Here is a 15,323-nt window from a genome sequence, read left to right as displayed (position 1 = left end):
CATCATTCCTGATTTCCTTATTTTCTGTCCATCAAATTGTTGGAATATTAATTTGAGTACCCCAGTGTTGTAAAAGGTCTCTTTTCCATAAATTTATGGGGATGTCAGCCTCAAAAGATCAAAAGACTTCCCTGTTTGCCCTTCTGGTCCTACACAGGTAACCTATCAGACACTTTGCCTTATTCATGATAATTTACCAATTCCTATAAATCGTGTGTAAACCTTCTGAAGTGGCCAATCTGGATTCCAAGACCTTTGGGAAAGTATACTAACATCAGCTCCTGTATCTACCAATCCTTATATGTCTACACTATTCATTTGTACCATTAATCTGGGTCTCTAATCATTAACTACTATTTGCCAGAACACGCATTTTCCAGTACTCCCCAAAGCCGTGTCCTTTCTACTAAAGGAGCCTTGTCCTTAATATAAGGAAACAACAACAGTTCAACAAGTCTATCCCCTGCATAAATTTGCATTCCCTTTTTCACATATGTCCCAATTTTAATTTCTTCCTTGCTATTCCTATCTAATATATCTGGATGTACAATAAATCCTTGAGAAGTTAATCTGCTTCTTCCCAAGATTATTCCTACTGTCTCTCTAGGTAAAGGACTGTAAATACCAGTGGTTAAATTAAAACGTTTAACTTTTGGGGATAATGTAAGAGGAGTATGTGTGGTCAAGTCTAAAGCTGCACTTCCTTCTATTAGGAAGTAGAAGCAGAGTTACCCATTATGCCATGTTGGGTGCCACTTGTAGGCTTAGATTTGTCAAAATCTTCTTTAATAAGGGTTCTTAAATGTTTCAAATTCCCTCATAGCCTATGGACCAACTGTAGAGGAGAAAGATGGTTAAGAGAACATGGGGGATGTGATGATTTGTATATGCGTGGTCCAGGGAGTGGCATTGTTGGTAGGTGAGGCCTTGTTGAAGTAGATGTGACCTTGTGGGTATGGGCTTTAATATTCTTGTCCTAGCTGTCTGGTAGCAAGTATTCTGCAAGCAGCCTTCAGATGAAGACATAGAACTCTTAGCTCCTGCCTGTACTATGCCTGCCTGGTCCTATGCTCCCATTCTCCCATCTTGATGATAATGGACTGACCCTCTGAATTTATAAGCCAGCCCCAATTAAACGTTGTCCTTATAGGAATTGCCTTGGTCATGGTATCTTTTCACAGCAGTAAAACCCTAAGACAGGGGATATGAACTGTTTAGAAGTAGTTCTTTGGTGTGATTTCAATCTTCTTTTTTTCTTTCAGGATATCAGCATTCCAATCCAAAACGTCAAATTCAAATAGGTAGTGGCAGTCCCTTCCAATTAGCAAACACCAAACACAAATCAGTAGCGGCTGCTCAATATCACGAGACTCCATCAAATTGGCATGAGTCTGAAGAAGCAAAAATCAGGCAGAATACCATGAGAAGTATTTTGGCATGTTTCTCTAATGAGGACACAACAAGTAATGATTAGAGAAGACCAGCACAGCATTGTAAGGCATACCAATGCAAGAGTGTTGTTAGGAAAGACCAGTGATGAGTCATAAGGTGAACCAAGGAAAGACTGTCATTCACTGTTGGATTTTACTTATTGTACCCTTTCTAAACATTAAATGTACTCTCAAGTATCTGCTTCAGCAAAACACCCTCTCTCTAGACAGCTTCCAGAAAAATATCACATGACACAACTGCATCTCCAGAGAAACCAGAGATTTCCCCTGAAATTAGGTATATCCTCCTAAGATTGCAGGCCCTGCAAGATAAGGGGTGGTCTATCAGTGAGTCATTCCCAACTTCCTTTAGTCAGTACTTCAGATGCTGGTAACACGGGCCTAGGAGTACAACATAAGGGCAGCAAAGGAGTGAGGTATCATTTTATCTGCCAGCCAAGAAGATCACTTGCATGGATTGGAGACTGTAAGACAGTGCAGCATGAGGATGATACTTGGTGGTGAATATTGCCATTGTTGAGCGGGTTGTGTCAGATGAAGGGATGGATGCAGCCTAGTCCTCTGCTGTCTGTTCCACATTTATACACCACCACCATAGGAGGATGGCCATGGGTGGTTGTCATTTACCTGGGACCTGTGTGGATATCCCAAAGTGTATATAAGTGTCACAGGATAGCAGTGTGGAGGTCTCATACGTTGCATCCAGCACCTTAGGCCGCGGTAGAAGTGTAGAAGTCCTAGATCGTCGGATGGGAGAAGGACCCACACTAAATGGTTCTTGTCAGAAAGGAGCTCAGTAAAGAGCTGATGGCCATAAGACAGACTCATCTTCAGTCTGGATGCTGTGTGAACTGTAACTGTACAGGCCTAAGGCAAAGTCCATACTGCTGACACAGACCTTGGTGCATCCTGCTAAGGGTGTGATTGAGCAGACCCTGTATTCATGATTATTACTGATTTTATTAATACATTTTTGCTTTTTTTCTTTTGCCAACACAGGGTAGAGTTAGTTGTTTAATCCAAAAGAAAGTGCATTTTGTATTTTCTTTGACTGTTGTGTCAATGCTTTTATGGTATCTTCTGCATGTGAGATTATCTCTTGTATTCTGTTGTCAAAGCTTGGATCCATGACTCCTGATTTCTTTCCTAGGTTTTCTATGTCCAGAGTTGTTTCCCCTTTTGATTTCTTTATTGTTTCTATCTCCATTTTTAGATCCTGGATTGTTTTGTTTAATTCCTTTACCTGTTTTGTTGTGTTTTCCTGTAGTTCTTTAGGGGCTTCTCCCTGTTTACCTGTGTTCTCCTATGTTTCTTTAAGGGAGTTATGTATGTCCTTCTTGAAGCACTCTATCAGTATCATGAGCTTTGATTTTAAATCCAAACCTTGCTTTTCTGGTGTGTTGGGGTATCCAGGATTGCTGTTGTGGGAGAACTGGGTTCTGATGGTGCCATGTTACCTTAGTTTCTGTTGGTAATGTTCTTGTGTTTCTCTTTTGCCATCTAGTTATCTCTGGTGTTAGCTGGTCTTGCTGTCTCTGACTGTGGCTTATCTGTCCTGCAAGTCTGTGTATCTGTTCTCCTGGGATTACCATTTTCTCTGTGCACTCAGGTAGGCACTCCTGGGAGACCACATCTACTGTGCTCTCAGGCCTCTCTGTACTCCAAATGCCCTGAGTGAAGCTGGTTCTCCAGAAAGTATCAGGAGATGGTGTCTTCACTGTGGCAGACCTGGCAAGATTCTGCCACAGCAGAAAGGGGAGTGAGTCCCATTGTTTTGACTTAGCTTTACTAATATATACTTTTATGTATTCTATACTTGCTTATCCAAGAAACACTCAAATGTGCAAAACTTATTTCATAACCTCAGTAGTTTATTCCTTTCTCAGGGTACCAGTGTTGGCTCTATTTAATTTTCTAATAATTTCTTCAAACTTCCTTTGCAAGTCCAGCATTAATCTGGAACTACCATTGTGCAGTTATTGCATTGTTTCCAAGATGAGATCACAACACATACCTGGGCCATTAGGACTGTGCTGTGCTGTGTCCCTATGCCTCAATTTTTCATTGTTTAATATTCATTACATTAAGGAACATCTAGTTTTACAGAATTCACCAGAGCAGAAGGAGAAAGAAATAGGAAAGTCAGATATAAGTAGAATAATTATGTGCACCAAGGTCAACTGAAAAGCAGTCACACACAAATGAAATCTATACAGCCATTGTCTGGGAGGCTAAAGTTAGGAGAAGTGAGAACAATTGTTTTTTTACAGAGATCTGCCATGGGCTACTGAGACCTTTCCATCCTGGCCTACTGCAGGCAGTCCTGTATTTTAGATGGCCGGTCTCCTAGAGGGATGTGTCTCCTGCTTCTCAGGGTCCCAGATGCCATCTTTTTATTTATTTATTTATTTATTTATTTATTTATTTATTTATTTATTTTTTATAAGTAGCTTCCATGGGCTTCTGAGATACCTCCATCTTCCATCCCTGCCAGCAGTGGGCAGTCCCTGTCATGATATGTTGTCCCTAGCACATGAAAAACTCATGTGTTCCCATGTTACCCTAAAGAAGCTCTGCAGAGACAACTTGATAACTTGGTAGGAAGTTAACTGTGAATGCTTTGTTTCCTATTGTCATTCTGGCAGTGTGGTGAAGGAGTTCTATTTTTATCTGTGGTTGTAACACTGCCATCTGCTTTGCTGGTATTTTGTTGTTTTAGTTTGGTGATTTTTCTTTCTCATACTGTTGTCACTTTTCTATTTAAACATTCTGAATTTGAGCCATTGAGATGTGTGAAGACACATGTCACAGAACATGCGTGAAGGTCAGGAAACAAGTTGGAGGAGTGTCTACTTGTGGGACGTAAGAACCATGCCAGGAAGTTTGGTACGGTAGAGCAGGTTGAGACTGGGAGACTCAGTGGCACACACTGGAGACTTAGGTGGCTCCCAGCTCTCTGCTAGACTTCTGTCTTAGAACATGTGCCATGCTTCTCACATAAAAGAGATGGGGCCTGTGGTCACGTAGGCTCAAAACAAGAGTTCTCCATGCTAATGAGGTACTTAGAGGTCCGGAGGGCATAGGTGATAAACTTCTCTTCCCAGACATTCCTCCCTGCACAAGGTATTTAATGTCAGGCCCACCCTGAGAAGTGAGGTATGGCTTTATGCATCCATTTTTTGCCATGACAATAAACTGTTTAGAACCATGGACTGCCTCTTTTCATCGAGATCCGCTGTGGGGAGACTTCTACAGAGCCACAGGCTAGTCTCCTGTAGAAGGCCTTTCTACACTCCCAACCACAACCACCACCACTCCAAGGACTTTCTCCACTATGACTAGCCAGAGCTCCCAACCCCCCAGGGCTAGATGCAGCTCCTGGGCCCCCAACTCAGTTCTCTGCTCTTCTACAACTCCCAGAGGCAGCTGAATGTCTAAGAGCCGGAGAATACCATGGCTGTGCCTCATAACAGGCACAGGGACCCTCCCCCCCAGCTCTGGCTTCCTCAAATCTCAGACTGTGCTTTCCCATCCCGAGCGGTGCCTCAGTGTTTCCCCATGGCCCGGCACCTGCCTTGTCAACAGCATGGGATAACAGCAAACAAGCTGGTTCCTCTCACAGGAGTCCCTTCTCATCCACTTATTTCAGAATGTTGGTGGTACTTAGTTCTAATTTAATTTTAGGGTAGAAAATACGGGCACTCATTCTAGAGCCCCTCCCATGCTTGTCCAGCCTCTGTTTACTGTAGTGATATGCCTAAAAGCCTTTATGTATGTCTTTAAATGAAACGTATAGTAAAGCCTTTGTGTCTGGCTTTAAATGAAATGTTTCAGCAAGGCCTTGGTTATGTTTGGGTCAATCAGTACAGGCTGGGAAATTGTGTTGAGACTGAACTTTGAAGAAGTTCTCTTTAGAGAATCTGCACTTGGTGGATGTGAGAACTGTAGCTTGGCTCTAAAGTACTGCTGGAAAACCTAGAGTTCTTACTTTTGATTATGGGTGGCCATGGTCAAAAGGGACTGAGGTTTGTGTCGGTTGTTTGCTCTTATGTGCACTAAGCATAAGATAACTTGCTGAACCCGAAATTAACCTTTTATAATGTTTGAATAAGGTGTGTGTGTGTGTGGGGGGGCTAGCTGGGCATCAGTCTCTTCCAAGAAGGCTGCACCCCTCTGCTCCTTCAGAAAATGACGGCTTAGCATCTTGGCAAGCTCCTATCTCTACTGTGGCCCCAATGACCAATATCAACCAACAGTACACTGAGCTTTATAGGAAAGTTATATTGAGGCAGTGTCTGGTTTAGTTTCCCAAGTGTTTTGTAAACACAGTTTGTAGTCATACCAGGTCTTAAACTTGTGATGCTTCTGACTCACCATTCCATGTGGTGGGATTCCAAGAACAGACCACCACTCTTTTTTTTTTTTTTTTTAGCTCATGGCTATTTGTGTGTGTGTGTGTGTGTGTGTGTGTGTGTGTGTGTTTCTTAAACCTGCGATTTCTTTTCTTTTCTTTATTTTATTTTAGTTTTTATTTTCTATATTTTTTGTTTACATTCCAAATGATTTTCCCTTTCCTGGTTTCCCCCTCCTCATAAGTCCCATAAGCCCTCTTCCCTCCGCCCATTCCCCAATCACCCACCTCCCATTTCTCTGTCCTGGTACTCCCCTACAATGCTGCTTCAAGCCTTTCCAGGACCAGGGCCCTCTCCTTCCTTCTACTTGGGAATCATTTGATATGTGAATTGTGTCTTGAGTATTCAGAGCTTCTGGGCTAATATCCACTTATCAGTGACTGCATTCCATGTGTATCCTTTTGTGATTGGGTAGAATGATCACTTAGAATGATATTTTCCAGTTCCACCCATTTCCCTAAAAATCTCATGAATTCATTGTTTTTAATTGCTGAGTAGTATTCCATTGTGGAAATATACCACATTTTCTGTTTCCATTACTACATTGAGGGACATCTGGGTTCTTTCCAGCTTCTGGCTATTATAAATAAGGCTGCTATGAGCATAGTGGAGCATGTGTCCTTATTACATGCTGGGGAATCCTCTGGGTATAAGCCTAGGAGTGGTATAGCAGGATCCTCTGGAAGTGTCATGCCCCCCTGAGGAACCCCCAGACTGATTTCCAGAGTGGTTGTACCAGTTTACAATCCCACCAGCAATGGAGGAGTGTTCCTCTTTCTCCACATCCTTGCTAACACCTACAGTCTCCTGAGTTTTTAATCTTAGCCATTCTGACTGGTGTGAGGTGAAATCTCAGGGTTGTTTTCATTTGTATTTCCCTAATGATTAATGATGTTGAGTATTTCTTAAGGTGCTTCTCAGCCATCGAAATTCTTCAGGTGAAAATTCTTTGTTTAGCTCTGTACCCCACTTTTTAATAGGGTTATTTGGCTCTCTGGAGTCTACCTTCTTAAGTTCTTTGTATATATTGGATATTAGCTCTCTGTCTGATGTAGGGTTGGTGAAGATCTTTTCCCAATTTGTTGGTTGCTGTTTGGTCTGATTGACAGTATCCTTTGCCTTACAGAAATTTTGTAATTTTATGAGGACCCGTTTGTCAATTCTTGATCTTAGAGCATAAGCCATTGGTGTTCGGTTCAGGAACTTTTCCCCTGTGCCCATGTCCTCAAGGGTCTTCCCCAGTTTCTTTTCTATTTGTTTCAGTGTGTCTGGTTTTATGTGGAGGTCCTTGATCCACTTGGAGATGAGCTTAGTACAAGGAGGTAAGAATGGTTCAATTTGCATTCTTTTGCATGCTGACCTCCAGTTGAACCAGAACCATTTGTTGAAAAGGCTATCTTTTTTTCCATGGATGGTTTTATCTCCTTTGTCAAAAATCAAGTGACCATAGGTGTGTGGGTTCATTTCTGGGTCTTCAATTCTATCCCATTGATCTATCTACCTGTCACTGTACCAATACCATGTAGTTTTTAACACTATTGCTCTGTAGTACTGCTTGAGGTCTGGGATACTGATACCCCCAGATGTTCTTTTACTGTTGAGAATAGTTTTAGCTATCCTGGGTTTTCTGTTATTCCAGATGAATTTGAGAATTGCTCTTTCTAACTCCATAAAGAACTGCGTTTGGATTTTGATGGGGATTGCATTTAATCTGTAGACTGCTTTTGGCAAGATGGCTATTTTAACTCTATTAATCCTGCCAATCCATGAGCATGGAAGATTTTTCCATTTTCTGAGATCTTCTTCGATTTCCTTCTTCAGAGACCTGAAGTTCTTGTCATACAGATCTTTCAATTTTTTGGTTAGAGTCACTCCAAGATACTGTATATTGTTTGTGGCTATTGTGAAGGGTGTCATTTCTCTAATTTCTTTCTCAGCCTGCTTATCCTTTGAGTATAGGAAGGCTATTGATTTGCTTGAGTTGATTTTATAACCAGTCACATTGCTGAAGTTGCTTATCAGCTGTAAGAGTTCTCTGGTGGAGTTTTTTTTTTTGGGGGGGTCACTTAAGTATAGTATCATATCATCTGCAAATAGTGATAGTTTGACTTCTTCCTTTCCAATTTGTATCCCTTTGACCTCCTTATGTTGTCTAATTGCTCTAGCTAGAACTTCAAGTACTATATTGAAAAGATATGGGGAGAGGGGGCAGCCTTGTCTAGTCCCTGATTTTAGTGGTATTATTTCAAGTTTCTCTCCATTTAGTTTGATGTTGGCTACTGGTATTGCTTTTACTATGTTTAGGTTTAGGGCCTTGAATTCCTGTTCTTTCCAAGACTTTTTAGCATGAAAGGATGTTGAATCTTGTCAAAAACTCTTCAGCATCTAATGAAATGAACATGTGGTTTTTTTTTTCTTTGAATTTGTTTAGGTAGTGGATTACATTGATGGATTTCCATATATTGAACCATCCCTGCATTCCTGGGATGAAGCCTAGTTGATCATGGTAAATGACCATTTTGATGTGTTCTTGGATTCGGTTGGCAAGAATTTTATTGAGTATTTTTGCATTGATATTCATTAGGGAAATTGGTCTGAAGTTCTCTTTCTTTGTTGGATCTTATTGTGGTTTTGGTATCAGCATAACTGTGGCTTCATAGAAGGAGTTGGGTAGTGTTCCTTCTGTTTCTATTTTGTGGAATAGTTTGAAGAGTATTGGTGTTAGGTCTTCTTTGAAGGTCTGATAGAATTCCGCACTAAAACCATCTGGTCCTGTGCTTTTCTTGGTTGGAAGATTTTCAATGACCACTTCTGTTTCTTTAGGGGTTATGGGACTATTTAGATGATCTATTTGATCCTGATTTAATTTTGGTGTTTGGTGTCTGTCTATGAAATTGTCCATTTCCTCCAGATTCTCCAGCTGTGTTGAGTACAGGCATTTGTAGTAGGATCTGATGATTTTTTGAATTTCCTCAGTTTCTCTTGTTATAACCCCTCTTTCATTTCTAATTTTGTTAATTTGGATACTGTCTCTGTGCCCTTTGGTTAGTCTGGCTAAGGGTTTATCTATCTTGTTGATTTTCTCAAAGAACCAGCTCCTGGTTTTGTTGATTCATTGTCTGCTTCTCTTTGTTTCTACTTGATTGATTTCAGCTCTAAGTTTGATGATTTCCTGTCTTCTACTCCTCCTGGGTGAATTAGCTTCTTTTTGTTCCAGGGCTTTAAGGTGTGCCATTAAGCTGCTAGTGTATGCTCTCTCCAGTTTCTTTTTGGATGCATTAGGGCTATGAGTTTTCCTCTTAGCACTGCTTTCATTGTGTCCCATAAATTTGGGTATGCTGTGCCTTTATTTTCATTAATTTCTAGAAAGTTTTTGATTTCTTTATTTCTTCCTTGACCAAGGTATCATTGTGTACAGTATTGTTCAGCTTCCATGTGTATGTGGGCTTTCTGTTGTTTTTGTTGCTATTGAAGACTACTCTTACTCCATAGTGCTCTGATAGGAGGCATGGGATTAGTTCGATCTTCTTATATTTGTTGAGGTCTGTCTTGTGACCAGTTATATGGCTGATTTTGGAGAAGATAGCATGAGTTACTGAGAAAAAGGTATATTCTTTTGCTTTAGGATGAAATGTTCTATATATAATCTGTTAAATCCAATTGGTCCAAAGCTTCAATTAGTTTCACTGTGTCCTTGTTTAGTTTCTGTTTTCCTGATCAGTCCATTGAGGAGAATGGGGTGTTGAAGTCACCCACAATTATTGTGTTAGGTGTAATGTGTGCTTTGAGCTTTAGTAAAGTTTCTTTTATGAATGAGGGTGCCCTTGCATTTGGACCATATATGTTCAGAATTGAGAGTTCTTCTTGTTGTATTTTTCCTTTGACCATCAAGAAGTGTCCTTCTGTGTCTCTTTTGATGTCTTTAAGTTGAAAGTCAATTTTATCTGATATTAGAATGGCTACTCCAGCTTGTTTCCTGAGACCATTTGCTTGTAAAATTGTTTTCCAGCTTTTTACTTGGAGGTTGTGTTTGTCTTTGACACTGAGGTGTGTTTCCTGTATGCAGCAAAATGTAGGGTCCTTTTTACGTATCCAGTCTGTTAGTCTATGTCTTTTTATTGGGGGAATTGAGTCCATTGATATTAAGAGATATTAAGGAATAGTGATTATTACTTCCTGTTATTTTTGATGTTGTTTTTATATTTGAATGGTTACCTTCTTTTGGGTTTAATGAAAGAAGGTTACTATCTTGCTTTGTCCAGGGTGTAGTTTCCCTCCTTGTATTGGTGTTTTCCACCTATTATCCTTTGTAGGGCTGGGTTTGTGGAAAGATATTGTGTAAATTTGGTTTTATCATGGAATATCTTTGTTTCTCCTTCTCTCGTGATTGAGAGTTTTGCTGTGTGTAATAGTCTTGGTTGACATTTGTGTTCTCTTAGCGTCTGCATGAGATCTGTCCAGGATCTTCTAGCTTTCATGGTCTCTGGTGAGAAGTCTGGTGTAATTCTGATAGGTCTTCCTTTATATGTTACTTGGCCTTTTTCTCCCACTGCCTTTAGTATTCTTTCTTTGTTTAGTGTATTTGGGGTTTTGATTATTATGTGACGGGAGGTATTTCTGCTCAGGTCCAGTCTGTTTGGAGTTCTGTAGGTGTCTTGTATATTCATGGGCATCTCTCTCTTTAGGTTAGGGAAGTTTTCTTCCATAATTTTGTTGAAGATATTTGCTGGCCCTTTTGGTTGTAAATCTTTACTCTCATCTATACCTATAATCCTTAGGTTTGTTCTTCTCATTGTGTTCTGGATTTCCTGGATGTTTTGGGTTACAAGCTTTTTGCATTTTGCATTTTCTTTGACTGCTGAGTCCATGGTTTCTATGGTATCTTCTGCATCTGACATTCTTTCTTCTATCTCTTGTATTCTGTTGTTGATATTTGCATCTATGACCCCTGATTTCTTCCCAAGGTTTTCTATCTCCAAAGTTGTCTCCCTGTGTGATTTCTTAGTTGTTTCTACTTCTGTTTTTAGATCCTGGATGGTCTTGCTCAGTTCCTTCACTTTTTGGTTTGTGTTTTCCTGTAATTCTTTAAGAGATTTTTGTGTTTCCTCTTTCATGACTTCTGCCTATTGACCCATGTTCTCCTGTATTTCTTTAAGTGATTTTTGCATTTCCTGTTTATTGGCTTCTATTTGTTGACCCATATTCTCCTGAATTTCTTTAAACAATTTTTGTGTTTCCCTTGTACATTCATTTTCTCCTGAATTTCTTTAAGAGATTTATTTATGTCCTTCTTGTGTTCCTCTAACAGCATCATGACCAGTGATTTTAAATCCAAATCTTGTTTTTCTGGTGTGTTGGGGTATCCAGGACTTGCTGTTGTCAGAGAATTGGGTTTGGATGCTGCCATATTTACTTGATTTCTGTTAGTAAAGTTCCTTCATTTGCCTTCTTCAGTCTGGTTATCTCTGGTGTTAGTCGGTTCTGTTGTCACTGGCTGGTGCTTGAACCTCTAGTTAGCCTATAAGACCATTTCTGCTCCTCTGGATGACTCGGTTTCCCCTGGCACAGATTGCTGATGGGCTTCCCTACTCTTGGGTGCTGTTGGAGCCCAGGTGTGTCTTGCCCCAAGTAATGTTATACTTGGGGTTGTCTCCGTGTACCTGGAGTTGTCTGTCCTTACCAACTGGGAGCAAAGATGGCTGTGGGGAGCCTCTCCAAGTGCCGATTATTCTGCAGGGCCAATGACCCACGACAGGCTGGCACACAGATGAACTGCAGAGCTGCCCAGGTCTTGGGCATAGGCGGCGGTCTGTGTCCCAAGTGATGTTAAACTCAGGATATCTCTGTGTACCTGGTGCTGCTTATCCTGTCCCTCTGGGAGCGAAGATGGCGGCAGCCAGACCACTCTTGCCTCTAAATTCATGTGGGAAATTAGCAATTTGTGTCTGCCTTCTTTCAAAACGTAGATTAGCTAAAGGTGTTTCAATTATGGTTTTTAAAAATCAACTTTTGGTGTCATTAATGGTCTATTATTCCCTATTATGTAGATTTCATCTCCAGTCTTTTCAAGTCTTCCTTTCTCAGCCCTATCTTTCCATGCATTGATTCCTTTGTTTCTATTTTAATATGTATTTTTGTTTAGGTTGACAGTGGGCCTTTGGGGAGCTAGTCCTATCCCAGACCTACCCCAGGCCTATCCCAGACCTATCCCAGACCTATCCCAGACCTATCCCAGACCTACCCCAGGCCTCTCCCAGGCCAGATGCCCTGATGAAAGCACCAAGGGAACATTACTTTTGCAACTTCTCCAAGAGCAGACGTGGGAAGATCTGGTCTGGTGCTTGAGCGAACGTCTTGAATGAGTAAAGGGAACCATCGTCTTCAGTTATCAGTCTCGTGGTCATCATGGTTATCAGCTGTATCATCTTAATAATCTTGCTTAACATGAGCCAAAATATTATGCAAGTCATACTGATCCCATACTTTCTATTTTTGTCTTCTCATCCCAGGTTCTCACCCTAGTCACCTTCCCTTGGGACCACAATAGTTGGTGTTTGGACCAAACTTGTTTATTTAATTTTTTTGGAGGCAGGATATCCTGCCCTGGCACTACTCTTTATACCAGGCTTAAACTTTGATGCCCTGACTCCACCTCCCGAGCGCTGGCATGATGAGCCAGTGAACACACTAAAGGCTGGGACTGTGATAGTGTTTTGGCTACCAATGTCTATTGGGGGCCCTCTCAGCTGTGAGGCAGGTGGATCGCTCCACTTGAGGTTGTTTAGTGATCTGCGAATGCTAGAGACCTTGTGCCTACATTAAGGGGCAGTGCCTACTGAGTGCAGTGGAGCAGGGACGACTTTGCAGTCTGGCTGTTAGGAAACAATGTAGTGAGGGGATGTAGCTTTGGCAGATGGAGCTCAAGTGTGTCCCTGAGAAATTACGCCATGCATCTGGTGTACAAAAGCTTTATTGGGGTAGAGGGGAGGAGTGAAGTCCTAGGGAAGAGATAGAGGCAGACATGCGGACAAGCGGACGGGCAGACAGACAGAGAGCAGAGCAATGAAGGCAGAGTCCAGCAGGGAAGGAGAGAATGGAAATGGGGAGGGGAGGAGAGGAGGGAGCGAGAGAGATTGTATCAGGTGTGGCGGGTGGGTCATTTTATCTGGCAGAACACATCTCGCTCACCAAGGGCACCTGGCGCCAACAAGCGATGGCAGCCGATGACGACACAAGCCTCTGCTAGGTCCCTGAGAGCAGGCTTGTGGAAGCGCCTGTGCGACAACAGGCGCACGTTCCGAGGCAATGCCAGTCTCTCCGGGCTGGGACAGTTCTGTGCCTGAGGGGAGGCCCAGGCTGGGAACCACTGTGCCATCTCTAGGGAGCTGTCACTCATACCTAGCCAGCCAATCAGAGCCTTCAGACATAGCTGTTAGTCAGAATGAGGCGGGCACATCCGGTCCCCTATACTGAAGGCTAGGCTGTGTCTAATCCGGAGTCCTGGAATGTGACCCTCTGCCGGGAGCTGCGAGGAGAGCGGGGCGAGCTCGGTGTCCACGCCATGGTGAGCGGGGCCGCCGTCCCTACGCGGGAGGAGCCGCGGGAGCCTGTGTGGGGTTCGTCCCTGGGTGCGGGAACCGGCGGCCACACCCGCCGCCCAGCGTGACTCGGCGTGGTCACCCGAGGTCCCTGCACCTCCCCAGCGGAAGCGTGACGTCTGACTGCCTTCAAGCCCCCGGCTGCGCCTGCGCAGATTAGGGGGCGGGGCCCGGGAGTGACGCAGTCCCTGTTGTGACGTCACAGCGCCCTCAGCTGCTTTTGCTGTGCCTGGGAAGGCAGATGTGCTGACTCGCAGAGCCCCAGTCTCTCTAGTGTGGTCTAGAAGTTCTGCACTCGACGTTCAGGTGTAGGATCCGTGCGCAGTCCATTCTGTGCCGGGGCAAAGTCCGTGTTCTTAACACACTGGCCTGTGGATGCCTTGGTGGTCCAGTCACGTGTTAGTAAGGCCAGACTCAGTGCGTTTCCTGGTCTCATGCATCAACATTTACTCTATTTTATTTGTGTAGTTTTCTTCTTTCTGAGTTTGCTCTCATATTCTGTTGAACTCTATTCTTTCCCAGAAAGTACTGTGCAGGCAGGTTTTTCCGGTTCCTGAGAGAGCTGGGCCGGGAGGGAAACAAGGGATAATACCATGCATTCAGAGAAGAGGTCGATACTGAAACCTGAGTTTGGAGGCCTCCAATTGTTTAATGTCCTAGACAAGGTTGGGAAGATTACATTAAGGAAGCCTGTATCCCAGCCAGAGGAGTTGTCTCCTCCCTATTTGGAAGAAATATTTTTTATCTTTTTGTCTCTCTGCTTATTTTTTTCTCACTCTTTATATTTTCTCTTTATTGCAGCTGTTTTTGAGGTTTTGAAGTCACAAGTTGTCACTGTGTTTATTATTTGTCCAGTCTTGTCTATTGATTATTTTTTCATTCATTGTTTCATATTCTCATCAGTTGCCTTTGGTATCCAAAATGGTGACACTTTTTATTGGTCATTTGTTGAATTCATAAGTCAAATTCTGCATTGTAATATGTGAACATACTAGCCAAGATGGCAGCATACTACACAGTTGCTTTCTCCTCAAGGTTAGATCATTTCCTGCTAAGGTGAGGCCATCCTTTATCAGGCACAAGTCCCAGATGGATGTCCTCTTCTTGAAGATTAAATGTACAGTGAATTTATAAGATATCAATGTCAAGAGATTGCCTTGAGTGTTCAAAGAAACTGGACATTTCAACAGTGTTGGGACTGTGACATAATATGGACATCTTTGGTGTTAGGATGAATGCCGTTTGCATTATGGGTGTTGTGTGAGTGTGTTATGACCTGTGTGAGAATATGGTGGACTTAATGAAAAATCTTCCAGATATGATGATGTATTTGAGTATTTGTTTCTGTTTTATGGTCTTCATTAGGGTTCTCATAGTTCCTTTAGGAGGAAGAGTCTTTCTAAAGGAAGGCAGTCTCTGGGATTGGCTTCAAGTGTTTTTTTTTTTGTTTTTTGTTTTGTTTTGTTTTGTTTTTTGGAGACAGGGTTTCTCTGCGTAGGCCTGGCTGTCTTGGAGTCCTGGAGCTCACTTTGTAGACCAGGCTGGCCTCGAACTCAGAAATCCACCTGCCTCTGCCTCCTAGAGTGCTGGGATTACAGGCGTGTGCCACTACTGCCCGGCACCTTCGTCACACTTGTGTACTCTGGTTGAAACTGAACAGCCCCCTTATCGTATAGTCACACCATTACCACCAGTGATCTTCATTATAAAGTCATCTTTTAATAGCTTATTATATTTTTGTTCGTGTTGTTAATGTTTTATTTTCTTAGGATCATTATTAATCTTTTTGAGAACTCTTTGTCAGTCAGTAACTTATTAAAAAGTGCACTTTTTACCATAGTAGCATTATAGTTTATACAGGG

At 42.3% G+C, this 15,323-nt stretch overlaps 1 protein-coding gene across 7 annotated transcripts in view; it reads left to right on the top strand.

Annotated features, from left to right (window-relative positions):
- The window catches only part of LOC127693051 (zinc finger protein 501-like), a 66,704-nt gene that overhangs the window by 45,528 nt on the left and 5,853 nt on the right, over positions 1 to 15,323 (top strand). For 2 of the 7 annotated variants that reach the window (XM_052193751.1, XM_052193752.1), the window contains exon 1: positions 12,965 to 13,427. The exons of 4 other annotated variants lie outside the window; for them this stretch is intronic. Coding sequence is in view for 1 of the 3 variants with exons in the window: in XM_052193750.1 (XP_052049710.1) it covers positions 13,425 to 13,427 (3 nt within the window). In the remaining 2 variants the exon portion in view is untranslated. Of the gene's footprint in view, positions 1 to 12,964; positions 13,428 to 15,323 lie in introns of those variants that run through there. One more of the 7 variants, XM_052193750.1, reaches the window with a different exon arrangement.

This window comes from Apodemus sylvaticus, chromosome 9 (genome assembly GCF_947179515.1).
Source record: "Apodemus sylvaticus chromosome 9, mApoSyl1.1, whole genome shotgun sequence".
NCBI lineage: Eukaryota > Metazoa > Chordata > Mammalia > Rodentia > Muridae > Apodemus > Apodemus sylvaticus.
Note: the sequence above shows the minus strand (reverse complement) of the source record. Positions and strands in the feature narration are given on the sequence as shown.